This window comes from Saccoglossus kowalevskii, chromosome 15 (assembly GCF_978046115.1).
Source record: "Saccoglossus kowalevskii chromosome 15, keSacKowa6.1, whole genome shotgun sequence".
Lineage (NCBI taxonomy): Eukaryota > Metazoa > Hemichordata > Enteropneusta > Harrimaniidae > Saccoglossus > Saccoglossus kowalevskii.
In genome coordinates this window covers 14,354,184-14,378,481 of record NC_140655.1, presented here as the reverse complement: position 1 = coordinate 14,378,481, position 24,298 = coordinate 14,354,184, and the positions used below count along the sequence as shown (strand labels likewise).

The window sequence follows — 24,298 nt, the reverse complement described above, 5'->3', positions numbered from 1 at the left end:
CGACTTTTGTTCTGCGACGAAATGAATTTATAGAAGATGTTTATGCTAATATGCAGGACACTATAAGTTATGGGCCGGGTGTTGTAAACCCAAAATATTATACGATAATGAGCAAATCACGTGACAGATGCAAAATAGCACTTATGAAGTGTAGGCACATAGAGACCATTGCAAGTGTCGACATTTTTGCTTCTTCACCATCGCGTCACGGTAATAAGTTTCGGTCTAAAGTCGGGTCTATGAACAAGGAAAATACCCCGATTCCAGTGAAAGATAGTGACGCATTAGAGATAGGAAATATCGCTAATTCTTGAGAAGTCACTTCCAGGACCTTTCCATACATTTTACAAATTGTCATCGTAAAGCAATTCCGACTAGCTGGATCTCCGATCATGCTAACTTGCCTGACGTCTTTAATGGGGCGGTTCGTTAAGTCAATAAATATATCAGGCAGACGACAGAGGGCGCGCAATAGGCAACTCGATGTGATTATTCGGCTTTAACCGTATGTGCCACCTCAATGGGTTACTATTCAAGAAAAACATGTTACTTTAATAGTATCATGTTGATAAATAAATTACCACTTCATCTCACTTACGCAAAAGTATATCCTAAATTAATTTTCACCTTTTCAAGAGCCCAATACGTATTTAGCACCGCTAAAGAAATCCCGACTGGACTGGGATTTCTTTCGCCGTCACGCTAGTTTTCGCGATCACGCTAAAAATTAGTTATATTTTTTTTTGTAAAACAAAAACCAAGTCCCGATTTTGCAAGTCCAGTCTGTGCCCTGAATTGTTATTCCATCGTGAAAATCTGCCAGACTTTTCTGTGAACTGAAATAAGTTCACGATGCCCGGAAGTAAATAATCAACCAATCAAGCCGCGCTAATAACATCATGTGACCAAGTCGGGGCTAGACCTCTATTGTTAGCACTTTCACTGTTAGCGTGTGGTTGTTGTCTTCCTTTTGTTGTGGAGGGGATTACAGATCGGATCACTGATTAACCCATCACCTTTCCAGGTAATTGAACAGCCTACTGTCAATGATGCATTTTGTTCGCTTTAATGAAGCGCGGGAAAATTAATATTTCGTCCTAAATCGAAGAGACGCGTCCATTTTCCTACAATGACTTCATAGTGCTGGGCGAATCGGATCACTTTCGTATGGTGATCGCCATCCGAGTCGACTGTGCCCGGCCGACTGCGTTTCGCAGCTAGCCCAGGAAACTCGTATTTTATATTCAGCGCATTGTGTTATGAGTTGTAATTTACATTACACAAACACGACTCGAAAAGCAGTTCTGATTTTAACGACTTTAATAGCAAACTTCACACACACCCTGACTCGGCCCGAGTGACACCAACCACCTGTAGATTTTAACGAATTAATTCAACCACAAAATCCCCATTTAACCCTGAACGTGAGCTTTGACTAGACAGATCACATTGAATTTGTCATATCAAAACTAGTACAAATGTATAATACTATAGTAGAAAGTGAAACTAGCAAAAAACGCTGCCTTATGTAGAGATCAATTGAGTCATGGCCTGTTAGTTGAAGTAATGGTATTACTGTTACTGTGTAACGGGCCGTGAGTGTAACCCGATTCGCCTCTACTCCGGCACCTAAAACTTTCAAAACAACAAAATACAAATTCCGGCAGTTTGACAGAGCATGCATGGTTACCACTAGCGTTGACTGAATTCCTGCTGGTTACCTTTGTAGACAACAACTTTGTGGAGGTCAAAAACAGACTGCACACTTGACACAAGTAAATCACTGTACATAATTACAGGTGGGTTAGTCTGAAACAATATTATCAGATTTTACTTTTGATTTGGAACAGAAAAAAATTTCAGGTCCTGAGATATTAACACATCACCAATTGACGTTGTTTTATACCATTCTTAGCAGCCATGGCTATCTGTTAACAATTCTCTTGCTGATTTTCTTGCATTTTACCAATATTCTTGGGGGGAAATGCATGTGTTGCGCACTGATGGAAACAAATCTTTTTGTGTTCTTGACGTCAGACATTTTTAGTGCTAATCCTAGATCCATGTTCAATATTTACCGCACGATTCAATAGTTTTTTTTATAGTTTTGTGTTTATCCCACTGTTCCTGGCTTTTGAAGGATTTTTAATACACTCCCATAATATTTTATTTTATTGAAAAAACATCAAAAAATTGACAAGAGACTGTATGCACGTCTATAGTTTTCTTTTTCCTTGTAGGCTTGAATAATTTGCAGTACAGTAGCATATCCTAATACGTTTTCTAAACTTCATGAGATCCAGCATTATGCATGAAATCAAACAAAAAGTTACATCAAAATATCACATGGAATTTGTATTTTTTCAGGTATTTTCAGTCTCGAAGAATGTTTCCATGTTTTTCTCTAAAAGATTGGTATTTTGGCATGTGAAGGCATGTATTAGTATTATTAGTTGATTGTTGGTCAACTTATTTTGTGGATTTTTGTTTTTTAAAAGAATCACTCCTTCCTTTTCTTCAAAAACCATCAACATGCTTTACAAATTACCAAAGGTACTTATTTTTTTAAACAAAATGTTCACATAGATCTTTGTGGTTGCAAACTTCTGTCTCTTGTTTCTTATCTTGAAAAAACAATTATATAATGAAGTGTTTTATTAATTGAAACTTTTGAAAAAAAAATTCTTGTAAATTACAATAAAATTAATGCTGATTATATTCCAGCTCTCATCTGATGTTGTCACATTTCTCAAAATAGATATTCAAAATTCATGTTATTTTCCCATAAACTGAAGCAGTGACAAGATTTCTCACTGTGATCTACAATTAAAAAGGAAATTAATTACAAAAATTGCATATACTTTTGTTATTATGCTCACATTTATATGATTTATTGCAATGAAAGTCACTGCATGTGTTCCTATCAGAAATTACTTCTGAATTTTCAGATGTACATGTCATCTCAGTTTTTTTTTTTAATTTTTGCCAATATTTGAACCAAACAAAAGCACATATTAATAATGACAGTTTTAGAGAGAAAAATATTTAGCAGAATATTGTCAGTTTTACAAATCTGAATCTTAGGCCAACTTTGGAATCATTGTTTATTTATAGTCGCTAAAAGCGTAAAGACTCAAACCAGCTGACAATTAACAGTGCTCTGTGTGAATAATTATGTATATGTCTGACCTATGAACTACGCTCAATACATTGTAGCATTTCAAGTACAGGTGAGCTGGTGTTGCTATTGTTGTCATAGACTGATTGCCAACATTTACCTTTGTTGTAATTGCAGTCACTTAAATATGTAATCTGTAGATTTCTTAGTGAAAATTAGTTGTATTATAATGACCAAAAAAAGAATAAATTCTGTTTTTGATTTTGAAATATGTGCATTCATAAAATGTGTGAAAATTTTGAAAGATGCATTCATAAAATAGTGTCCTGATAACAAGGTATAATTGTTTTTTAGACATTGTCTTAGAATAGAAAATGCAATTCTGGAAACACAAGCATACATGTAAATCATTATACGTAATGTAATGTAGCCTTGAATCCAGTCATTCCGAGTACATTCAAGAATAGTCTAGTGAGTATATGTAACTATATAGTTGCCACAGAATTGTGTGTTATCACTGATTGGCTGTCTGAGTGGGAACTTGCATGTGTAGACTGACCCGTACATTTGTCCCGCCCACAACACCAGGCAGATTCACTAGTCTATTATTTTTTTTAAATCTTACAAGCATAGATGTCATGTAGAATAAATGTGATGTTTAATACAAGTTGTTCAAAATATCACACACATTTGCATATATACGAGTACTTTAATTAATTTGATCACAAAATGTGTGACAATTAACTGTGCTGTAATGCTAACATATCGGGTATAGCAGATTCTGAAATTGGAAACCTAGATATAATTTACCAGGCTACCAAACAAAAAACTTAATTTAAAACACTTTCTAGGGACCCTAAACTAGGAATATAATCTAGATAGTATAATAGTTTTCTATTTCTCTCATTGTATACCTCAGTAAGGTCATTAAACAGGTTAACCATAGTGCTCACCAGGTGTCCAACGGTAAAGTAATACTTTGCCCAGCGGTAATTTGATATATTTAGTGCCTGATCCTGACTATTTTCTGTCATCGATAATTTTCTCCAAAAAAACGTTTTTTAAATGTTGATCAAAATCTGTTTATTAAAACTATCAGCAATTTAGATTTAAGGAATTAGAAAATAAGCTTGATAATTTTAATGAGAAACTGCATTTTGTAGTGATGAAGAAAAAAGTAACTTCTTTTTGTTGAGTTTTGTGATAGAACAATCAAATACATTTTGTTGTTATCTTGTTCTCAAATCAGAAATTGATTAGTGAATTGGTCAATCAAAATTAATGGTTTTTCACTCATCGAAGAAAAAGGTATCAAAAAATGGGGAAAAAAAAGAAATTCATTTATTTTTGTTTGTGTAGCTTAAACACGACATAAAATACAACACTTACCATTAAATAGGTTTAACGTCAATAAAGTCCAATTAAGTTGTTCACTACTGAATTGTAAATTCACAATTTAATTATTTCTATGAGAGAACACTAAAAATCAGTAAAGTGCTTTATTGTGAATATTAATCATTTATTTATCAATGTCAATCTTTATTTGAATACAGCACACACCCTGAATGCACATTGTAATTCCTTTGTTGATAGCAAGTATGTAAATGCTGATACATTATTATATACTGTAAAATGACTAATTTTTACTGGATTTAAATTTCACTGATTTAGCATTTCAGGCATATTCAGTGGGTTTTAAATTCATGGTTTCATCATTTAGCTGCTTCTCGCATGCACAGGTGACAAATCTTATGAATCATATTGATACCTAATGTCAGTGAAGTCATTTTAAAATACCATGTATGATATTTTGTATAGCAGGGCTATATAGTACCTCTCGGAAACCATGGAGGTGATTGTCTAAATGTCTCAGCACCGTACCACAAAATGTCATAATTAATGCCCTTCAATATTACACCAAAAACTTTGGTAAGCCTATAGCAAATCTTTTGAAGTTTTGATATTAAAAAATTAGGTTAGATATGCACTCAGAATAAAGTTCATGCTGTGCTGAGCTGTGTTTTACTATCTATGAATGTACGGCTTTAACTTCATGGAGGCATTGATGCCCTCCAAAAAAAAAAACATTTTGTCTTAATAATTTTATAATCAAGCCCCCCCCCCCCTAAAATGATGTACATTAAGGTCCCATAAACCATAATGTTCAGTCTATAAAGTTTGAATAAAATTCGTAAACAAAGATTCCTGTATTCAGTAATATGACAGAACCCCACACCCTCCCCATGGCTTTCGTGCCGTATGGAAGTTATTTTCACGAGTGATGCGGTGTATCCTGTGGCGTACTTTCACGAGCAAAGCGAGTGAAAGTACAGCAGAATACACCGCATCTCGAGTGAAAATAACTTACATACGCAACGAAAGCCACAGGGAGGGTGTGGGGTTCTGTTATTATTACATATGTTCCATACTTGATTATTTCGTATTAAAGAAAGAACGTGCAAACCGGGATGGAATTTAGGTCGGGGAACCCCATTGCCCATTAATATGTTCCAATATAAGTGTTACGCCCTAGCAGCGCGTGTCAGTGTAGAACGCGCCCGGAGAACGCGTGTCACTGTTTGTTTGAAATTAAAATAATCAGACGTCTAATCTGAGTCACTGTCCGAATAAATAACTCGTTGACGTTTAGTTGGGACCATGGCAGAACCAGAACTTGAACTGGACGACTATGATACACAGTTTATGTTGAAGTTAAAAGTTCCGCCACAGAATTGTGCATTGGCAAACATGCCGTGCAACTGCGGTACTCCACAGACGGGATGACTTTCGTCGACAGCGGTTGTCGCTTAGCTGCACCACAGTCCTTCGTTGATGGACTGTGGCTGCACGCTACACCTTCGTGTGTGATGTTGCTTGCTGGTCGTGGATTGACTGAGTCTTGATTACCGGTTAAAATGTTGCTCTTTTGGCGTTGGTAATTTTTATTTGGAACTGAGTAACGCCGCAAAGTCGCCAGCAGAAACCTGGTATCTCGATGCTGATGGTTGCGGCTGCATAGTAATCGCTGATTTTATGCTGGTGGATCTTCTGAGAGCCCTTCAAGGTTTATAAAACTCCGTTTCCAGGTGATCAACATACATTAAGTTCTCCCAATCGTAGTATTCCATGTGATGTACACCTGACATGCCAAAAATGTTGTTGAACGATTTGAACTGGATAAAAATAGCAGACGAAAATGTGTTTACAAAATAAAAATAGTTCGGTAGCCAATGAAAATACCATGTTCATTTGCATATCGACCGTGAAAATACCGAAAACATTATTGCATGGGTGATATGCAAATTAGTTTGGGCCAAAATAAGTGACTGCCTAAAAGTACCATTACTCTTGTTCAAATTTCATGTCACTCGGCAAGTATATTCATGTACCCCAAGGGGAAAATATCGTACTTCTAAATATTGTTTATTCCGAAAAACTGTACTCCTGAAAGGACTACTTTGTTTGCTCTAGGACCTCATTTGCATATGGGTTGTGGAAATACCGATTTTGATTTCAGGGACGAATCAAAATAAACTGCAGTACATATGTAATAATTAACCTTATTTAAGGGAAACAGGTGCTGATATTCGACTGGGCCTTGGTTAATTGAGAAAACAGGATAGAGCATTATGTGGTCAAGTCAATCAAGGCAAAGTACTAAAAAGATTAGGGTTAAATTTTGTTGTTGAGTATATCCTCATTGTGTTGATCCTTTAAATGTCAGCTTTTGTCACCAACAAAAAAACCTGCATATTGCATATCAATTTCCAAATAGGACTTTTCTAGTGTGAAACAATAATATATTTACATTTGTATACTAACATGTAATCGTAATACACATGTTGTATATATTACTTAATTACAATTGTGTGAAATCTATTTATAGGTTCAGGAACCAGCTGATGTTATCGATAAATCCTTGAATGCTTGGTTTTGTATAGGGTTTATACAAGTGATAAAAATACTAAACACAGTACGTGAAATCCATACATTCATGTGAATTCTGGATTAATGACTGGCACCAACGAATGAGTAGAAAGTTTTGAGTATTTTTTAATCATTGAATCTGTACCTAGCATTTATATTGGCTTAAATTTCCTACATGCATGGTGCATCAAGTTTCAGTGTAATGTGTATATGTCAACACTCTTGTTGACATAAGATATTTGTGTGGTTAGAGGTGAATTTAGTATTCTATTTTAGTGGTTTTATACAAGGCTGTTGACTATTGGTTATTAACAGCTTTCCTGGCCAATCTGTGACAGTGTTACAAAATGTAGTATTTAGTTTCAAGTGAACCATTTCAAGTGTGCCATTTGAGGCAAAATATAGTTATGTGTGTCAAACATCAAATTTCTTCAAAGTGTTCAAATGAGAAGGTGAATGAGTCAGGCATTATATAGATGTGACTTTGATGGAATCTTGGTTTTACTAGGTCAGTGTGTGCTGGCTGGTTGACACTGAGGTATCACATTGAATGTCTGTGATGTCATATGATATGTTATCGCCAAACTGTGTACTACTAAACATTGCTATAATTGCATTCTTTGACAAAATACACCGTATGTATGGTTTTTAAGTTGATCGGTAATTGCACTTTGTATGATTGTGAGGAGAGAAAAAATATCTTATTACATCTGATTTTATTATAGATTCTAGGAATACATCTATAATTATGGTTAGTATAATAATGATTGTCAAAAACAGTTACAGTTGAATTCAAATTTTGTACATCGGAGCATATGTTATTACTGCACATACATGCTATGCATTATGGGAGATAACCCCATTTATATAATGGAAAAACTTAATAAATTATTTTTCAACTACAACATGCAAAATTCATATTGATTATAGCATATGGTCTTTTCATTCCATATGTCAACATTTTGAGATATGAAGAAATAATCTCGCCTTAGAAACTATGTAAAAATGCAAATTTTGAATATTTTCCATGATATTTTGGATTTATGTATCTCAAAAAATTGTCCACTGACCCCATTTGGTTTTCTCATTTCCTGTATCCTGATGGCATAAACTTATATTAATGAAAATATAAGAAACATGACATATGACCTCAAGGGTTTTTCTAGAAACAAACTGCAAGAGGGAGCACTGCAATTCAGCAGAGCCACCAAGTGGGGGAGATAGGGTTCTCCCTACCAAAGTGTGGAGTTTTTGATAATTCTAAGTTAAAATGGAGCATTCTATGGATTTCTTAGGGCCAAAATTACTATCAGACAGGTCACAGTTGAAGACTGTGGCTACATGTGATCCCTGGTCAATCAGAATTTTATGGTTGCCAAAGGATTCGCTCCTCTTGTTTAAAAAAAATCCCTGTTACCTTCAGCTTGAAGCCTTTAAAGGATAAGTCAAGGCTAACATAATGCTCCCAGATGAAAGAGCTCCATAAATGTAGGAGAATGCAATTTATAGTATTTTGATGTCCCTTTTCATACTCAAGATATTCAAGTTTTCATCAGTATTATGTAGTCCACCCCCTTCTTGACTATCCAGCAAAGGATTGTGGGTATCATAAGTGTGACATCATATTATTATGAATTGAGAAAATGCTTTCCTCTATAACATGAGAAATACTGATGCCAATTAGTTCAAATTTGCAGGGTGCATATTACACATGTATATGATTATAGTAATGGAAATTAGAATGTTTTAAATACATCAAAACTAAAGATAATGCCAAAAACGTAAAATAATTAAAAATCATTATTTTGGTCGTTCAAAATAGAATTGCACGTTTTTTGTCCCCTTTTTATGGTCAACAGATTATATTTCATCTGCATAACCTATTTGCATCGATAAATTGTATATAATTAAATAAAATTAATTGTATAAAATTAAATTTTTTTAGTTTTCATGCTTGCTCATCACATGTTGATTCACTCATGTCAGAAGCCAAGGTGAATTTCACTGTCCGATGTACAAATGCAGAAGATGTAGGTTTTTGGTAACAGCTGCATAACCTTTTAAATTGGTGCATTTCACTAGATTTACTTTACTTTGTATTTTAAGTGATATATATTGTGAGTGGTATACTAGTAAAGTATAGATGTCAAGTCAAGTAGTAACTGCGTCATTGTAATCCTCCAGCTGTTGCCGTCAATGCAACGAATCCCAGAAATAATTGAAAGAACTTTGTGTACTTACTGCTTATTTTTATTTATTTTTTTCAGAACAATGAATTAAATTAACTGACTGGTAACCATGGCAACATCGTCTCTGCACAACAGTATGAATTCTCTACAGAACTCTCCAAGATCAATGAACTCTAGTCCAAGATTACCTTGTGATAGCATTCGGACGAATCAATACCCGCTTCCGAGTAAAACGTTTGTCTCTCAGGAACATTCGGAAAATGTGTTGAAATCGCTGAACTTGCTAAGGACTGAGAAGCTGCTCTGCGATGGAACAATCATTGCTAATGGGCGACACTACATGGTGCACCGGTCAGTGCTGGCCTCTTGCAGCGAATACTTTAAAACAATTTTCACAACAGGGAATCGTATCCATGAAATCCAGCTCCAGGAGGTGTCCTCGGAAGGCCTGGAAGCAATTTTAGAATACTGTTACACGTCTGAGATTACTCTAACTTTAGACAATGTTGAGACCATCCTCCATGCCACAATTCATTTAAATATGAAACCAGTTACAGAGCTGTGCGTGCAGTATCTACAAATGGCTATCACCACTGAAAATGCAATTGACATTCTCTTGCTTGCGGACGCAATCAAGTTTAAAAGTTTACTTAAATTTGCTCAGGAATATGTAATTGATAACTTTGTTAGTGTTGCCGAGAGCAAGCAGTTTGATGCGCTGACAGCTGAGCAAGTTACATGGTTTCTCTCACAAGACCGTTTAGCCGTTCAATCTGAGTTGCAACTATTCAAAATTGCTGCACGGTGGATTCAAAATGATGAGAAAGCGAGATATAGATATTCAGCTAAGATAATGAGAAATGTTCGTTTCCCTCTTATCACATCTGGAGATCTCGTAGATCATGTGCAGTCACACAATTTCATGATGTCTGATCCAGATTGTCATAAATATCTTATTGAGGCCCTGAACTATCACCTTGTTCCTCATCGCCAGCACTCCATGCAGTCTTCGCGCACAAAACTACGCTCCACAAATGATGTCATTCTTGCAGTTGGTGGTGAGCGAGGAAACCACCAGGTAAGCAACTTAATTTTGATCTTTGACGAATATCACCGACTATGGAAGCGTTTATCAATGATGCCACTGAAACGTGTCGACCACTGTATAGCGGTTTTGAACCATTTCCTGTATATTATAGGCGGTCAAGTGAGCTTAAACTCAAATGGAAAAGACAGTATCGGTACAGTGCATCGATATGACCCACGATTCAATACATGGCTACAGATCTGCCCAATGCAACAGAGAAGAGCTTTCTTTGTCCTTGAAGCCGCAGGTGGATCATTGTTTGCAATCGGTGGAAAGAATGAACATGGACCACTCGCATCTGTGGAGTATTACAGACCCGAGATTAATGAATGGAGATATGTTGCTCCATTAGAAAGTGCGAACTATGCCCTTGCTGGCTGTGTTCATGACCAGAAGGTGTATATAACCGGTGGATTTACGAACCGTATGTTTTCCAATCAATTACAAGTGTTTGATAAAGATGAAAATCAGTGGGATGTGCTAAGTCCGATGCAAGTGCCACGTGGTTTCCACATGATGGTGTCTATCAGAAGCCAGTTATATGTGATGGGAGGTAATCACGTTAATGCATACGGTGATCGCGTTGATGTAATGAGCGTTGAGAGTTACAATCCCGAATCAAATAACTGGACTAGCTTGTCGCCAATGTTAACAGGGCTTAGTATGTCTGGTGTCTCGGTACTCGATAATAAATTGTACGTCATTGGTGGGTACAATGGCCTGAGTCGACAACGTGAACGAGACATCCAGTGCTACAACTGTGATGACGATGAATGGGACGTTGTTGGTGAGCTTCCTGAACCTCTTCTACGTACCGCCTGCTGTACGTTAACCTTGCCGCATCACGTCTTCATGGGACAGAAAGATTCCAATTCTGTCATGCCAAGACATAATTTGGGCTCGCATCGGTCAATACAATCGCGGCCAAGTATCAGTGGACAAAGCATTACAACCAATATGTCAAGACAGAGTAGCAAAAGCAGCAAAAGATAACAGTCCCGATAATCAGGAAGGTCATTTTAAATGTCATTCCCAAAAACAGTGATTATCAGGCTATTAGGTAGGAATTTGCAACGGCCAGTCCGAAACAATTCAACTTCATGAAATATGCTAACACCCTGGTGATTATCCACTTTCAAGAAAAGTGTAAACTGATCCTCTGTCTTTAGGACCCCCATGAATTTTCGCTGCTACAAATTTCACACGAAAACTTGCAAAATTGAAGTGTGTGACGAAATGTGTATAAATTATAATATTATATATATTACAAAAATTATGATGCAACATGGATAAATGTTATATTTGCCGTTAATTGACCCATAATTAATTATTTTGTATTTATGAATTTTCAGTGAATATTTAGTTTTTTAATAATAAAATTGATATGCAATTTGAATACACAAGATCAGTTGGAACGTACCAGTACATTCCAATTTTGATTCTTCCAGATTCCTTTTTGAGAATATATTCAATCATAGATCTACAAATTCCAGGAACAACAGGGATTAAGAAAATTAAAAACTTCTTTAAAAATCTCCTATTGTGGCCGTTGAAAAGTGGAAGTTTCTTCACATACGCAGGAGTTAAATCATCTGCTTCCAGACCAAATATCTGACATGAAACTGTTTCAACTTGACAACTGACATTGACATGTTCACTAATTTGTTTTTAAATATTATATAACTAATATTCTGTTCAGCATGCTTTTAATCTTCATGTTTTGTTGACATTGAATATCAATCATTTTGGCAATATCATGGTCATGAAATAAGTCCTTTTTTTGGATATTCTGCATTTCAACAAAACTATTTTATTCTAATGCAGTGACCAGATATTTCCTCAATATTTTCATTCAAGGCATCAAAATGTGTCCGGAAATTTTGAACACACCTTGGAAGGAATTTACAAGTGTTAAGATAAACAATCTCGCCATGTTTGCTTTAAGTACAGAGTAAATATTGAGAACGCTTAAACCTCAAGTAACGAGAATAAAGGATGCCGTGTTTTGCAAGTTCGTGATGCAATGGAGATTTGGAAAAATTGCTAAATTATATTTTATGTATATATTGTAAAACCATGACTTTTTTTTTGCTGTGAAACTATTATTTTTTTTTTATTTTCCAGTGCAGAATGCAATTTTTTATTATATATTCTTTGTTTAATATAAAGTTGTTCTCGAAGTCTACCAGAGATTTATCAGTTGACTGTTTAAAGATGTCATTCAATAATGTTTTTCTCTGAAAACAGAAACCACTTCCAATCTAGGAAACAAATTGGTGTCTCAATTGTGATTTAGAAAAGCTTAGCAACAAATTCTGTGGTCATTTTCAGGGTGGTTTTACCAATATTTTAAAACAAGCAGCCTGTCAGCTGAGATGGCTCCGCTGTTAGCAATGCATATTGCAATTAAAGAACTGAAGATATCATTAGAAAATAAATATGTATAGTATGAAAGCAATCGGACTTGCTGTTTTCAACAAGAAGTCGAAAATATCACTTTTCATCAAAAATGACAAAAATATTCATCAAAATTGGATAATTGAAGATATCATCACGAAATGTACAAATCTGAGAGAGATCCACATGTAGTACCTATATATGTAATATCAAAGCAATCAGACTTTTAGTTTTCAAGAAGTCGAAAAAGTAAAACATTGACACTGACGGACAATCATATGATAAGCTCGAGTCGATAGCGGAGCTAAAAAAAAATGAGACGTACTACCCAAGTAGTCTTCAGTTGTCACTTTATGTATTGTACACACTTGGCTGCTGAATAACATATATACAAAAAAACTGTACATTACAGAATGCTTCAAATAATACAAAAATTCAACAAATATAGGACCATCTTAAACTGAAAAATAACGCACCACCGAATGCACAGAACTGGTACATGCACTGTTTGAAATAAAATTTCACCTGGACAGTTTACCCAAATGAACACAAAAGAAAAGCACCATGCAATTCTGAAATTTTTTGGTTGACCCGATAAGTTTCATTCTTTTCTTAGTTTCAAAAACAAAAAACAAAATAGTGAAATTACCGGTACTTAAAAATTACCTGAAAATTTTCATAAAATTTCACATTTCTTGAAAATGAGCTTACAAGTCTCAGTTACTCACTGAAAAAGTGCTTCATAGAAACATGCATGTACCTACAATAACTTTAATTTAAACAGTTAGCTAGGGGGCTTTATTAAATATTCAGTAAACATAAAATACATACAACTGTTTGGTATGAAATATAAAGCTATCCCTTGGGTAGATCTGAATTTAGTGGCAATACACAGACTAACACAAAGTTGGTACATCTCTAAAATTGACATAACTACTGATTATGGAACTGCATTTTCCCAATAGAAGAATTTTGATGCAAACAATGTGTGCTCCAAAGTGAAGTTTCATGCTTATAAAACAGTACATACTGATAATACTGTGAAATACTTTATTTTAGCTGGAATCAATTTTTGCTGAAATAACTTTATGGGCGTTTTGTATGGAATTTTGATGAGTTGAATGTAAAATATAGGGAAAAAAGTATATTAACTGGATTTTATTTTCACTGAATCATTCCTTCAACAAAAATAGCGAAAATTAATTCCAAGCCAAAAAAATTAAGTATTTTACAGTATCCTGTTGTCAACCACTAAGTACTAGTGACGTTGGTATCCATGGTGATTAATATCTACAACACTAAGATTGTAAATGATTTAAATTGTAAATAATTACATATTTTGGAAATTCTATAAATAAATTGACAAATTAGCTTGAATCTATAACTCACCAAATGCTTCAAGATTAGAAGGGAAAAACCTAACAGGAAGTGATTTATTGGGGGGGGGTTAACTGTTGTAGGTTGTGTACTGTAGAATAACTTATTTTTTCAAAAAGAATTTCAGTGCATTGCTACTTCACCAATTTTTAAATAAGAGCTGTTTAAATACAATGAAAAACAGTTTTGTATCACATGCACTGTTAGAGGCAACATGATTGGACGAAGGTAAGGGGACATAACAATTTGAGGAAATCAAAACCCATCATTTGATACAAGTGTCAGAGGTCTCCACTACTCACCAGGACAGAAATACTACATAATTCTATACCTTTCGATGTTAAAGTGAAATTTTGTCAGCTTGCACAAAATAGCCCTATTGATAAAAACTTGTTTTCAATGGGAAACAATGTGTACTGGTATTTGGTTTTAAAGTAAATGAATTATAAACGAAAGATAAGACCAACGTGGGAGTGATATGTGATAGGTAAAATAAATGTTATCAATAAAAAATATTGAATGGGACTTCTATTGGAAGATGAACACTTCAAATATTGGTGATCTATATTATTGGACAGAGATGGAAAGATCAGTTTACAAATCATAGTGCTTGTCTCATGATAACAGACAAAAGGAGTCAATGCAGACTTTGATACATCAAAAACAAGATTAAGTTAAGTGGTTCCTATAGTTACAATATATTTACATGTTATATTTACATTTATCATGCAAGAAGAGGTGGGTTAAATGTGCTTCACCCCTATATAATATAATGGTATAACCTATTCTCTATGTAGTAGCATGCTACATACACCTTTAAAATAACATATTTCCAATTCTATCAATGAGTCTAAAATCCATTATTTTGTGGTTCTCGCATACGTTTTAACATCCAGGCAAATTTCCATTTATGGGTAGATGTTTTCCTGTGTGGGGTGGTGGTAGTTTTGCATTCATACTTCATCCCTTTTAGAGTAGTAGGTGTTTTCCTGTGTGGGGTGGTGGTAGATTTGCATTCATACTTCATCCCTTTTAGAGTAGTAGGTGTTTTCCTGTGTGGGGTGGTGGTAGATTTGCATTCATACTTCATCCCTTTTAGAGTAGTAGGTGTTTTCCTGTGTGGGGTGGTGGTAGATTTGCATTCATACTTCATCCCTTTTAGAGTAGTAGGTGTTTTCCTGTGGGGGTGGGGGTAGCTCTGCATTCATACTTCGTCCCTTTTAGAGTAGTAGGTGTTTTCCTGTGTGGGGTGGGGGTAGCTCTGCATTCATACTTCATCCCTTTTTAGAGTAGTAGGTGTTTTCCTGTGTGGGGGTGGTGGTAGATTTGCATTCATACTTCATCCCTTTTAGAGTAGTAGATGTTTTCCTGTGTGGGGTGGTGGTAGATTTGCATTCATACTTCATCCCTTTTAGAGTAGTAGGTGTTTTCCTGTGTGGGGTGGGGGTAGCTTTGTATTCATACTTCATCCCTTTAGAGTAGTAGGTGTTTTCCTGTGTGGAGTGGGGGTAGCTCTGCATTCATACTTCATCCCCTTTAGAGTAGTAGGTGTTTTCCTGTGTGGGGTGGGGGTAGCTCTGCATTCATACTTCATCCCTTTTAGAGTAGTAGGTGTTTTCCTGTGTGGAGTGGGGGTAGCTCTGCATTCATACTTCATCCCCTTTAGAGTAGTAGGTGTTTTCCTGTGTGGGGTGGGGGTAGCTCTGCATTCATACTTCATCCCTTTTAGAGTAGTAGGTGTTTTCCTGTGTGGGGTGGGGGTAGCTCTGCATTCATACTTCATCCCCTTTAGAGTACCGGTATTTATTATCACAAAATACACACAAGATCAAAAGAGATCAAAGAAAGCTATTGGAGACACATTAAAATTAATTCAAAATTTAAGATTAGCCTTTCAAACGAGAAGCTTGGCAACTAATATTTTTCTGCTATTTTAGATGAAAACTATGTGATCCACATTATCCAAATTTATAATAATTACAGAAAATGCATTTGATTTTACATCTGTGGTTTTCAGCCTAATTCCAGACTAATTAGATTGTCACATTGTCTTAGAGTATATATGTACCAAGATTCATTTAAATAAGACGTTAAGTACATGAGATATTTATGGAAAAGCCGAAAACTGGCTAATTATTATGCAAATAAGGGACCAATTTTAACATATTAAGGTCTTCTATTATTTGAGTTTATTGGAGTCCTGGGACTGATATGAAATGCATGATGGTCTGAGTGTGAGAAAATATAGGTATGTGTACTAAATATTACACTTTTTTTTTTAGCACTTGCTATTTGATTGTGCATTCAAAAGTTTGAATACTGTTACTAGTCTGGCAATATGTGGTCCCGTTCATGCTGCATATTTCGACTTGCTTAATGATGATAGTGTCTGGTCAGAATGTGGTAAAAATGACAGGTGTAACTCAATGCAATGGCAAGTAGTACTTTGATGCAGGAGGATTAATTAAGATTGCTTCTGTTCCGAATTATTGCAAGATATTTTTATGGATAGTTTTAAATATTTTCCACAATTCAAGCATATTCATACTGTCAAAAATTTTACATAAATCTGCCAAGACTCCGATGAAGTTTCAAAAAAGATCTCATAGCGCAACTTGAAGACTGAGTAACGTCCACAACATTTTGTTCTAATGAATTCCCTCACACTGTCAAAGTGTGAATATTCAAAATGGCAAGAATGACTATAATTAATAGGATCCAACCAAAGTTTGAAAAAAAATTCAATTTTCATCATGTCAGTGTCAGTTTGAAACCTGTGTGTCACACAATTTTTCGTCCCGGTAAAATGCGCATTTAATAAACAAATATTTAACATACATCTTCTTGTTGTGGTATTGAATAAACTTAATTCCCCCTAAAAAATTTAAATCGCATCAATTTTCCCTACATCGAGAAGCAAAACATTTTTTTTGGGTGTGATTTGAGAATGTTAATTCAAGTTGATGACAGAGTGAACCTGTCTAAGCTGAACACCATTAAGACTGAGTACAATGTGCCAGTACATTGTTCAGTATACAGAGTTTAAGAAGATATTTTATTTAAGCAAGTCCATTGAGAAGGGACGAGAAAAATTGTTTGGTTTAGAGAAGAATTATTATCAACCTGAAGTTGGAAATTTTTAGGTGTTGATATTATTTAAAAAAAAAAAACTTGACCTGAGAGTGTGGGAACCATGTAAAACCAATTCTTTCTCCCCCTTCACATAATGGAACAAACCTAATTGCAGCCACTAATGGGTTGTACCATTTATAGATAGGGGTTAATAAGTTAATTACATCTAGTAGCACAAGTAGATACAGATAAGACATACTTCAATGGTGCGAGTTACAGTCACTCAAACATGCAAAGCTTAATTGGAGTTGAAAATTACATGCAGTTAAGTAGTTTTGAATATCATGTATTGATACAATGTTGCTGCGGTATATCATTTGGATGCACCAACTACAACTTGATATGATGCACAGTGTACAGACTTGTCAAGAAAGATGCTTGTTTTGTGTTACTATGGTGATATGATCTGTATCATCAAAGCAGTATTCAAAACTGTCTACTGATGTTGCAATTTTCTGCTTCAAGTTGAGTGTTTGATATTAGGACAGAATTACTGTTCATTCCCTCAGTACTTGACTGAATATCCTCTTACAACTATACTATACTGAATTGAAATAAAAAATGGAAGCTTGCATATATGCTGGCCATCTAAATCAACATCTTAACTACGACATGAGGATGCACTGAATCGTTACTGTCTCATTTACATGTTTTAACGAGAACAAATTAAGTTGAAAGCTCTCAAAACAAATGTAATGTGTTTTTTAAAAAAAAAATTAAATAACAAAATGTGCTTCAATTGAAACCTGGTAAAACTTTACAAAATAAATGTACAATTCTTTAGTGAGCACTGAGGGCGCTGTTTAGCGATCTGTAAATAAAGCTGTCGGTTACCTTCAGTCTATTTTGACTAACAATGATTGGAGAATGATTGCTCCTTTCTCCTTTGAATACCACTCTATCTCATTGTTACTGAACTGAGGATCAATTGGTTCATTCGCTCCTACACTAGGGGGTCCACACTTGTAACTCCCTGGCTTGACACATATTTGAAACACCACACGTGCAACTTGCCAAGAATGGCTTTTAGGGTCTTTGTATCTGTGAAAAAAAATTAGAGAACAAATCATGTAGAACTAGAAATAATGATTTCCATAGTTTATTTGGTCCAAGTGCAAAGCTGGCTGATTTTATACGTTCAAGAATGGCCAAACTCAAATTAATAATCTCTGCTTTTGCAAATTCTGGTTCTTTTGCATGTTCTTCCCTCCATGTCATAACATCCTGCTGTTTTCATCTGATCCACATGGAATAAAAAGTACACATGCCTCTAACCATTCTTGGTTTTGTGCCAAGTTTAAATCAGCGGTTAAAAAAAAGCGTCAAAAGATTGCACTGGGCGGGCAATGTTTTGAAAGATGGGTCATATTTTGTGACGTGTGCTGGCTCAAAAACATCGCCAGGACAATCTTTTGCCGTATTTTTTATAATCGTTTTTGAAAAAACATTGCCATCACTTGGAGTCCAGTGAAATGTTCACTATGACTCCCTGTCTAAAAGATCGCATTAAAATGTGCTCCGAATGTCAGAACCCCCCCCCCCCCCAGAATAAAGAACATAAACAAAACTTACACATATGGCTGGGCAAAACTCTCTTGTCCTGCATACTTAATAGTGGGTGATAAAAAAATCTGAGTATTGTCACAATTTTTATTCCTCCTGTTGTCATGGATATCACTCCGATCTGAGCTATCCCCTCCAATCATCATGTTCTCACCACCTGACAAGAAGAAAGAAGTTTGTTTTAAAAAAAAATACAGTAATATTTAATGTATATTAATATTTAATTAATATAATTGTACCATACCTTCCCCTTTTACCAAACCTAAGCTTCGCATCATTTGTTCAGTCATGGGATATTCAACTTTTATTTAATTAAACTTAATTAAAATGCAATTCTATAGACACAATTAGTTTAAGGTAGAAAAACCATGCTTGGTGATTATTCATATCTAATTAACCCATTATTGATATCACAAAAAAATCAGATTTAAATTTAACTTGTAGTAAAGATGCTTTGAAATAAATTAGACTGCGAACCACAGATATACAATCAAATTTATTTTCTGTGAGTATTATTATTATATTAGTATCACATTGTTTTCATGCCGTGCAACTCAAATAGCAGACCAATATTAGGCGTCAAGCTTCTTATTTGAAAGACTAATCATAAATTTTGAAATAATTTTAAATATTACTTTCTAAGCTTTCTTTGATGTTATGCTCGGGAGTGAGTTTACCACTATAATGTTTTAGGATATCATTTTTATGTCACAAGGTCGAAGGCCTTTGCTTTAAAATACAGGGGACACCTGTTATGCCAATTTCACAGCAAATTTACTTCCTTGGTTGAAGTCACAAAAGAAAACAAAAGACAGACACTGTAAAACATAAACAATTGTATCCCATAATTCCCTGGTGCAATTCCAATAATTGACGGCCCAAATATACATTAAGCTGAACAATCAAACAATTTTAACATCTGACTTTCAAAAAATAATTTATTTACCTGGTAAAACTAACTCTCCTTTGTCCAGTACCTTCCTTATGTGGCCTACTTTAGTGCCGTGATACGCTATATGCCATTCTTTGAAGGCATTCAGTAACTGTGCCCTTGGCATCACCCTGAATGCAAAAGCAATCAACACAAACATGAATATACAATTCAAAACTTTATCCATCATTTACAGATATAGTAAATACTGTGGACATATTGTAAACCCTGGTGAAGTTTCAAGAATTTTTTGAGTCAGTAAAGATAAAAAAAAATGTAGGCAGTAAAAGCTTCACTGAGGTTCAAGGGGTCATAGTGACTGTCACAAAAGTTTGTTCTTATTAATACTAATAAATCATCAAATCACGTACATTTCTAACAGCAAAAATTACTATACTTTTAATAAAATAAAGTCTGCAAAGATAGGCGCAGACTGATGCAGATTATAACCAATATCTACTGTCATCATATCAAGTTAAACTAAAATCAGTTCAGTCATCTCTGAGAAATAGTTTTGAACAAATTCAAAGATAGCCTGAAAACTAGCAATCTAAGTACACCCAGAACAGTCTGGTGAATCTGTATGTAACTATTTAATCAAGAAAGAAATCTGTGTCATCACTGTTAGCTGTCTCCATAGTTTCATTCAGTACATACTATGGAAACATACATGCGTTCATAACACTGATCCACTAGTTTATTATTCGGAAAATTGTCTCACACTCATAGACAACATCTAACCCAGTTCTAAGATTACAATAAATCTTACCTGAGTGCAAATTTACACCAGCCAAACGGCAACGCATAATCTTTCGGAGGCTGTCCTTTCTTATAATATGGTTCATCTCCACGTATTTTATGGCACGTTTCACAGTAACAAATACTCATTTTAGGGTCACTTTCAAAATAACCATCTGTCACAGTGAAAAAAAGGTCATAATCCAGTAAATTGATAGTTTGCAGTATTTTTGTTTGTCTAACAATTTAATTAAATCACCAACATACTTGTCAGAGCTAGGATATAGTGACAAGAAATATACCAGAAATTGGTACGATATGCTTATATTTTAACAAAGCAACAAACATTGGGATGTTTTGCCACCTTCCACACAGCACTTCCATTCTATATCTCTTCTATCTGTGAAACACAATTTCAACATTATTGAATAAATCCAGTAAGCACTATCAAATTATGAGTTTTTAATTCACCAAAAAAATGAGAAACCAAGTGCTCTCAAATTTTGGCAAAGAAATTCTTACAGATCATTCCATTATTTAGTGGTAGGGAAGAGTCTTACATAGTTATCCAATAGTAGTTTTATGCCTATTCCATTATTTAGTGGTAGGGAAGAGTCTTACATAGTTATCCAATAGTAGTTTTATGCCTATTCCATTATTTAGTGGTAGGGAAGAGTCTTACATAGCAATCCAATAGTAGCTTTACACCTATTCCATTATTTAGTAGGTAAGGACGAGTTTTACTTAGTAATGCAATAGAAGCTTTACGTCTATTCCATTATTTAGTGGGTAAGGAAGAGTCTGACTTAGTTATCCAATAGTAGTTTTATGCCTATTCCATTATTTAGTGGTAGGGAAGAGTCTTACATAGTTATCCAATAGTAGTTTTATGCCTATTCCATTATTTAGTGGTAGGGAAGAGTCTTACATAGCAATCCAATAGTAGCTTTACACCTATTCCATTATTTAGTAGGTAAGGACGAGTTTTACTTAGTAATGCAATAGAAGCTTTACGTCTATTCCATTATTTAGTGGGTAAGGAAGAGTCTGACTTAGTTATCCAATAGTAGTTTTATGCCTATTCCATTACAGTACTCATTCCGCCCAACCTCCCGCTTTTATCGCTTTTTTTCCAGACCGCTTATCGCTTAATTTCCGACCGCTCGCTGCTTTCCGACCGGAAACCGACTGCTTTTTTTCCGCTCGCTCGCGTTCGCTTTTGTTCGCTCGCTCACTTTTGTTCGCTCGCTCGCTCCTGCTATGGCTGGCTCCTGCTATGGCTGAATTTCTACAAATCAATTGGACTTAAACTACTAGTATAATGACTGTGACGATTAATCGCTTGTCTGAGTACATGCGACGACGAATTATTGGATTGGCAGCAGCCGGACGAAAAATGAAAGAGATCTCGGAACAGTTAATTTGTTGAGGAAAACAAAACAAACGCAGCCAGTGATACATTTTCAAAACAAAAATACAAAATAAACCCAATCAGAGGCGCCGATCACCTCTGTTGGGGTGAACATTTGTATTATTATACTGAATAAATCTTAGAACAGAAATGGTGGCACTCAATCATGGCAATCTTCCAGGTCATCGTTAGAAAGATTTTCGGAGGCAAATTTAATCTTGAAGGATTGCAGGAAATTGACCCTTACCAATTCATATTTATGAATTAATCGGGATTCAGGTACCATAGTGTTTGTAACAGGAAAAAAAACGCTTTCGCGTGGGATTTTTCATGCAAACATTGTGAATGGCTCCCCAACACTGATTCCTTTTTAACTTTCAATTTTTCCAAGACGCGGCAAACCCTGCTCATGACCGGAGACGTCGTTGAGATGCAGGTGCGATTCCTCTTAGCAACGCGTTCTATTTATTTCCAAAGTGTGTGGTCGGCGCCTTTGATTGCGTTTATTTTGTTCTTTTATTCACGTAATCTATCACTGGCAGCGTTTGTTTTGTCGCGTCTCACAACTTAATGTCCAAGCTGACTTTGTTTTGGCTGTAAGTGAACTACGTACAGCTCATGAAAGTATTTCGCCCAGAGTTCGCAAAAATCGGAATACCCTGCAAAATTTGAATCCTATATTCTATAACGAGACATTGGGCGCAAAAATAAAAACCATAATTGTAATTTAACAAGTTTATGTAACGTGTTAGTCCACTTGCCAGCTGCCTAGTTAAAAAACGCGATCTCCATAGATGTCGGCTTCGACAACTTCGGACAAGTACGATGGGCGCTGGCCGACATTACATTTGCAAGTATTGTATTTGTTTGACAAATTGTACACTACGGTCATTCTATAACAATCGATCAGTCGTTTTTTTTTCACAGTCTTACTATTCCTGCAGATATTCTTCAATTGTTATAGGTGCCACGGATTTTAACATAACTACAACTTGACCCGTGTTAAACCCAAACCATGCGTGCATGACAACCGTCACCCTACACACGGTTACTCAACGAATACCGTACTCTACAGTAGACATTTTTCGCTCTCCACCAAAAATAGAATGGTTTTATTTCATAATAGTTGTGTCAGTGTCGTATTTGATTTCACATGTTTGGTTCGATCTTGTTTGTGGTAGACATTATTACTACGCGTATGTATTATTACCAAGTTTATATGGCCTTGTGATCCACCGTATTTTTTCAACGGTCGTTCTATAAATTTCTGATTGTATTTATTCTTATTTTAACATCATAAAAACAAAAATGATACACTTGTACATGAAACAGTAGGTAATGAACTGTAAATGCGGGCGGTTGTGCTGTCAGGCGAGCGAGCGAGCAAGCGATTGCGCGAGCGGATACTTCCGGTTTTGCGCGGTCGAAAAAAAAGCGGAAATTGCGCGGTCGAATTGAACAAAGCGAGCGAAAAAAAAGCGATCGAAATCCGGAAGCGGGCGGGAGGTTGGGCGAAATGAGTACTGTATTTAGTGGTAGGGAAGAGTCTTACATAGCAATCCAATAGTAGCTTTACACCTATTCCATTATTTAGTGGGTAAGGAAGAGTCTTACTTAGCAGTCCAATAGGAGCTTTATGCCTATTCCATTATTTAAAGGGTAGGAAAGAGACTTACCTGGCAATCCAATAGTAGATTTAAACCTTATACACCTATTCTGATATTCACAGTTCCTAATAACATTATCTGTGAGTGGTGGAGTCGGACATACGCTTTCTTTCAAACCTAGAAACACAGACATAACCTTTTAAATTGCTCCCTCTAATGGTGAAATGATTTTGTGACATATAAGAGACGCATTAATACTTTTTTATCTTTAGGCAATCAAAGCAAATGTTTTTGAAAGATTTACTACTGTAAGATAATATTCTAAATGACGTAAGACTACACAAAGTGTCAATTTGAATGACATTACTTTCACAGTTATAGAAGCACTTAATCTTTTCAACACCAGTTCCCTCTTTTCATCACAAATTCACAAAGTAGTTCCATTTATAGTCTGCACTTTCCTTCAAAAAATTAGGACAAAAATTGTAAATTGACTAAAATGTTGGCTGTTGGTTCCAAAAATTAGGACAACAATTGTAATTTGACTAAAATGTTGGCTGTTGGTTCCAAAAATTAGGACAAAAATTGTAAATTGACTAAAATGTTGGCTGTTGGTTCCAAAAATTAGGACAAAAATTGTAAATTGACTAAAATGTTGGCTGTTGGCTCCAAAAATTAGGACAAAAATTGTAAATTGACTAAAATGTTGGCTGTTGGCTCCAAAAATTAGGACAAAAATTGTAAATTGACTAAAATGTTGGCTGTTGGTTCCAAAAATTAGGGTTTATTTCCAGAAGAATATGAGAAAAAAGTGAAGAAAA

At 35.3% G+C, this 24,298-nt stretch overlaps 2 protein-coding genes across 2 annotated transcripts in view; one reads left to right on the top strand and one right to left on the bottom strand.

The window, feature by feature from the left end:
- Window positions 1-924: 924 nt before the first annotated feature.
- On the top strand, window positions 925-12,779 carry LOC100371050 (kelch-like protein 9). The gene is made up of 2 exons (XM_085490481.1): window positions 925-1,024; window positions 9,313-12,779. Exon 2 carries the CDS (start codon window positions 9,344-9,346, stop codon window positions 11,312-11,314), a length of 1,971 nt encoding a protein of 656 aa, XP_085346607.1. The 5' UTR covers window positions 925-1,024; window positions 9,313-9,343; the 3' UTR covers window positions 11,315-12,779.
- Window positions 12,780-13,051: 272 nt separating this feature from the next.
- Window positions 13,052-24,298, bottom strand: part of LOC100370895 (neuralized-like protein 4) — a 53,483-nt gene continuing 42,236 nt past the window's right edge. Inside the window, exons 24-28 of the mRNA XM_085490480.1 lie at window positions 23,547-23,654; window positions 20,491-20,635; window positions 19,737-19,852; window positions 18,800-18,947; window positions 13,052-18,268 (exon numbers count right to left, since the gene is read on the bottom strand). Of these exons, the coding sequence (XP_085346606.1) occupies window positions 18,064-18,268; window positions 18,800-18,947; window positions 19,737-19,852; window positions 20,491-20,635; window positions 23,547-23,654 (722 nt within the window). The 3' untranslated portion in view covers window positions 13,052-18,063. The remainder of the gene's footprint in view (window positions 18,269-18,799; window positions 18,948-19,736; window positions 19,853-20,490; window positions 20,636-23,546; window positions 23,655-24,298) is intronic.

What these genes read in the sequence shown, in the direction of transcription:
- LOC100371050 (XM_085490481.1), top strand. Translation starts at nt 9,344, where the DNA reads ATGGCAACATCGTCTCTGCACAACAGTATGAATTCTCTACAGAACTCT.